Source organism: Humulus lupulus, chromosome 3, assembly GCF_963169125.1.
Source record: "Humulus lupulus chromosome 3, drHumLupu1.1, whole genome shotgun sequence".
In the NCBI taxonomy this organism is placed as follows: Eukaryota; Viridiplantae; Streptophyta; class Magnoliopsida; order Rosales; family Cannabaceae; genus Humulus; species Humulus lupulus.
In genome coordinates, this window is record NC_084795.1 from 4,020,294 (window position 1) to 4,025,084 (window position 4,791).

Genomic DNA, 4,791 nt, shown 5'->3' on the forward strand with positions numbered 1-4,791 from the left:
TTTGGAGTTGCTAAAAAAACCTATCAACTCGATTTTAATTGACAGTCATTGTATTTATAGAAACTGAGCTAAAATCAGTGTTGATTTTCCATTCCTAATGAGCTATTGAAAAAAAATATTGAAAAGATAAAGAAAAACCCCTTGATGAGTTGTAATTGGTGTTAAAAAAAATAATAAAGATAAAAAAAAGTATTTATACATTTTTGAACCTTGTATTTTGTATCTTGTGTTTTGACGAATTATTTTTTGGACCCTATATTTTATAAAATTGTTAAAATAGAATCTTAAACCATGTTATATTCAATTAAAATCCATGTTAATCAAGTTGAATCTATCTTTAATTACTAAATTAAATATTTTTCAACTTATAAATCAATGCAACTAAAAACTACTTTTTCTAATAACTCATCCTTGCGTAAGAATGGTAGATCGACTACAATTGGTAGATAGGACACATCTTTGCTTAAGAATGGTAGATCGATTACAATTGGTAGATAGGACACTTGTGATGCGATGAATAATTATACAAACAATAACAACTACTACCAAGTTTAGCTGTTGGAAAGTGCTACAATTGATTATGAAGAGGGATCAAAGCCAATTACAAGTCCCATTTCTTGTTCTTTGAAACGTTTAAGAAGGGAGTCTTGCCCCATGACTTGAGAGAAAGTGAGTAATGTGAAAAACCAGTTGAATGATATTAGATAAGAGAATTGGACATTCATCACATGTTGCCACAAACTATGATCTTGTTTTAACCAAAATTGAAAGCCAACCAGCGACATTACAAAGAATTAATGTAAATAAAGAAAAGAAAGAAAAAAAAAGGGTCTTCAAATCGTATTAAACAATATATTAACCATGATAGGATGGCAACTTCTTCCATCAAAAAAGCAGTCTCTAACAATCACCTTCACAGAGGAACTTCATACGTTTCTTTCTGCAAAACCCAAATGATACATTATACAGTCAACCCTTTTCTATCTTCTCAGCTGCCATGTTTTAAGGTAGTGAGCTGAGCTGTCTTTGCTAATCCATATTCAACTCTTTTTCGCGGGTTTTCTCACGCCATAGGAACTAGCAGAAGCACGAGTACGCCAAATGGTTCTTCTTCGTCACATAATGAGTGATGAAATCCGCAAATGAGGCCGAGGATTGGGATATATCAGCCGGAACAATTATCTGGGTCTTGCCGGAAGCAATTCTCTTACCGGCAACATTTGAATAGAACAGGCCAGAGATTGCAGGAACAAATACATCGCTCTGTGAACACACGTAGAAGTCGACAACTTTCTCGAATTCAGTAGTATCTGAATCCAAGATCTTTGCTTTCTTATCTGCTGGTATAATCCCGTCCTGCAATTGTTCAAAGAGGTAAATAGGATGTTAAATCTTAACACCAATTTTCTCATGTTCGATGGTATAGTAACTGGTAGAGAAATGAGACTCAATGATTGGTTTGCCCACTTTAAATTTTTCCTGGAAGTTTCAGTTTTGAGAGGGGTAATTTGCAAATTCTAAATTTTTCAAGACAAAGTTGAGCCTTTGAATTTCTGTGATTGAAGTATAAGGACACAGGGCACAGGCCACATCAGTTTGGGCAAAACATAATGCAGATGAATCAAGGGAAGATTTTAGTCAAACAAAGACACTAAAATAAGAGTTAAGAAAATCTTATTAAAATATTTTATAAATGGATTTCTCACCTTTATATAAGTTTTGGGAAAGACATCTTTTAAGTAGTCTAAGCTGCTGTCCCACTTAGTTTCAGTCAAATAGATTGTGGTATCCTTACTAAATCCAAGTTTAGTCAAAAAGGTACCGATCTCGTCTGCGCTGTAACAACTTTTTGCTCCAGATTCACCATCTCCTCGGCAACCCTTATGCTCCAACATTTCAAGCCTCAAGTCCACTGCAACGAATTGGCCATCTGACTTTCGACTCAAAGTTCTTAGACGCTCAACCATTGAGTCAACTACTTCTTGAATCTCTGGTTGCAACTCTAAAGTTCCAAACATTGCCAAACATGCAACTGAATCACTGGGACTCTCTTTGTCTGCCTTTTTCATGTTTACAGAAGGAAAGTAAGTAACCAACTTAATAGTTCCCTTATTTCTGTAAATTGGTTCAATATGTTCTGTAATATAATCTTCTGTAACCCTATTAGGGACCCTCACAACAGCAAGATTCCTTGTTGATAACTTAGCAGGAGGATTTTTTGTCACTCTGACCACTCCCTCCAGGCTCTTCAAAAACTTCTCAACATCATAAATTTCTTCAAAACTCCTGTATATTTTCAAGAAAGTTATTTTATCATCAATTGCTTTCTCATAAGCAACTTTTTTTTTCATTGCAGATACAACAGAGTTTCACTGCAATTCCTAGTCACTAGTAATAATTATTGATCATAGTATTGAGTCAGTGGCAGATATAATAAGCTCGCCACCAACAATGTCTATAACATCAAATAAGAAACAGCAAAGAGAAACCTTTTCGAGTAATTCAAAAGTAATGAGGACAGTCTTTTCTGTTGTAGATATATTCTAATTACTAACCTCTGGTCACCAGGTTTGTTTCCTCGAATGTCTGGAACTACGAGGGTTGCTCCTAGAGATCTCGCCACTACCACCGCGTCAGCAATCTGAAAATATTCAGGAAAGCATAAAAAATTAGAGAATAAGGGGAAAAGAGACCTGAGTAAAGAAACTAGGGCAATTTTATCAAATCAAAAGATGCCACACAATGAGATGCATATATATATCACATAAACAAACAAGCACTTCAACATAGATATGGAATTCAACATAAAGGGAAAACATTTTTCGAAGGAATGAGTAGCTGATGAAAGGAACTATGATTGATGAAAGTGAAAAAAAACATAAAGCAATACGTATGACTGATTGTGTTCATTAGTATGAGTACTATTAGCCTCTAACTCACAATTAAAAAAAGTTATTTCTCAAAAGATATCTAAAAGAATCAACCCCCTAAACCCAAACTTCTAAATAATTCGAAAACTATTAATTGAGGCTTAGCCTCCCTGAGGCCAAGGTATTGTCTCAGCTAGCTTTTGACAGACCAGAAAGTGTAAGATACAATGTTATAGAACTGAGCAAATCAATAGCAGAATTCTGCAGAAGGTTGGGAAAAGTTGATCTGACAACAATTTATAAACAAATAGATTAGAACAAACCCAATGAATTAATAGACTAGCTGATTTGGATACCTGAGAAACATGGTATTCAGGGCCATTTGTTAATGAGAATACGACAAATCCATTTGTCTGCTCAACACCATCTGCTAAAACAAAAAGTAAGAATTGTTGATACTTGATACCATGAAAAGAAGAACATAATGAAGCATGGAAATGAAATTATCTAATGTAAATTGTATGTTGTATAGTAAATATACCTAAACCCGGCTTAGACCAACATGCTTTTAGTTCTAGACCGTCATCTTTCCAGGGCACCACACTCTTTTCTGGAAAAGTAACAACCTGCTTTGCAATCTTGGCATTATCTAAATTAACATGCCGATCTCCTGGGAATGTTTCCTGCAAATTAAAACAACAAAATGGGAGGAAATGAAGTTAACAATACAAGCTTAATCATAAATCTCCATTGATAGACTCTAATTGAACCCTGCACCAACTCATTCTTTCTTAGATTTAAGTAAGAGCATAAAACTTTTTTTTGGGTCAAATCAACCATTGTTTGTTTCTCTTTCACTTTTTAAGCATAAAGATTGTACAAGAAATTAACTTTGCTTCCTTTTCTCCTTCCCCAGAAACCGAGGATAAGAGTAAGACAATAAAATACCACAGCCAATAATCAAAAAGGAAAACACTAGTGGGATTCCTGCCAATTTCCAAGCTAATTAGAGCAAATCAAACAAAACCCATCTCAGAAAACAAATCCAACAAAAAAGTACAGAAAGTGGATCAGTTATAGATAATTGAGAGAGCGTGAGTGAGTGTGTTCATAGGCATTAATACTTACACCAACAGCAGAATCAAAATGGTCTCTTTTAATCATGTTGCCGAGCATCACAAACATTGTCAATGTAAGTATCCCAGCCACCACTTGCCTCATATCAACACCCATCTCTTCTTTCCCAAAAATATTTTTTCTCAGATCTTTTCCCACGAAACAAACAGACACCCAATAAACAATGAACAGACAAGATTAATGGGTCAGAACCCAAATGAGGAGAAAAAAGAAAATCAGGATCCCTAGTTCTAATGAAACACAAGGTGACCCGTAAGCCAATAAATAAGAGAGAGAGACAGAGATGCTTAATCTGGGAACGGAAAGCTTTACAAAGACAAAACCATATAACAGCTTATACACACAGACATTAATAATACAACAAAGATATCTCACAATTTTCTTTTTCTTTTTTTCAATAAATAAAATAAAAAACCTGTTTTTTCTCTTTGTTACAGCACCGACACTTTCATGGAAAATGACGGCTTGCCTAAATAGCTAAATTTACTTTACAAGTTTGTATTTTTTTTGGTATGTATTATTTGTGTATAACAAAATTGCTATATAATTTTGGGATTTGAAGGTAAAAATTAGAACTTTTTTGATGGAGGTAATTCAGAACCCAGAAAAAAAAAACAAAGTTGTAACCTTTTAGAGAGATAAAATAAAGAAATTTATTATGTGAATGTGAATAACCCAAAAAAAAAATTATATACTTTCTTATTTTAGACATGTTATGTATTTATGTATTTATTTAAAATAGAAAGAGTGAAGGAATTTATTTTATTTACTATTAATTATTATA

At 33.8% G+C, this 4,791-nt stretch overlaps 1 protein-coding gene across 1 annotated transcript; it reads right to left on the reverse strand.

Moving 5' to 3' along the window:
• Nucleotides 1-674: 674 nt before the first annotated feature.
• Nucleotides 675-4,351, reverse strand: LOC133821816 (protein MANNAN SYNTHESIS-RELATED 1). Its single transcript, XM_062253967.1, has 6 exons — nucleotides 3,999-4,351; nucleotides 3,412-3,553; nucleotides 3,227-3,297; nucleotides 2,556-2,641; nucleotides 1,707-2,286; nucleotides 675-1,356 (listed from the first exon to the last, which is right to left on the reverse strand). The coding sequence occupies exons 1-6, from the start codon at nucleotides 4,101-4,103 to the stop codon at nucleotides 1,078-1,080; spliced, it is 1,263 nt and encodes a 420-aa protein (XP_062109951.1). The 5' UTR covers nucleotides 4,104-4,351; the 3' UTR covers nucleotides 675-1,077.
• Between the last annotated feature and the right edge of the window lie 440 nt (nucleotides 4,352-4,791).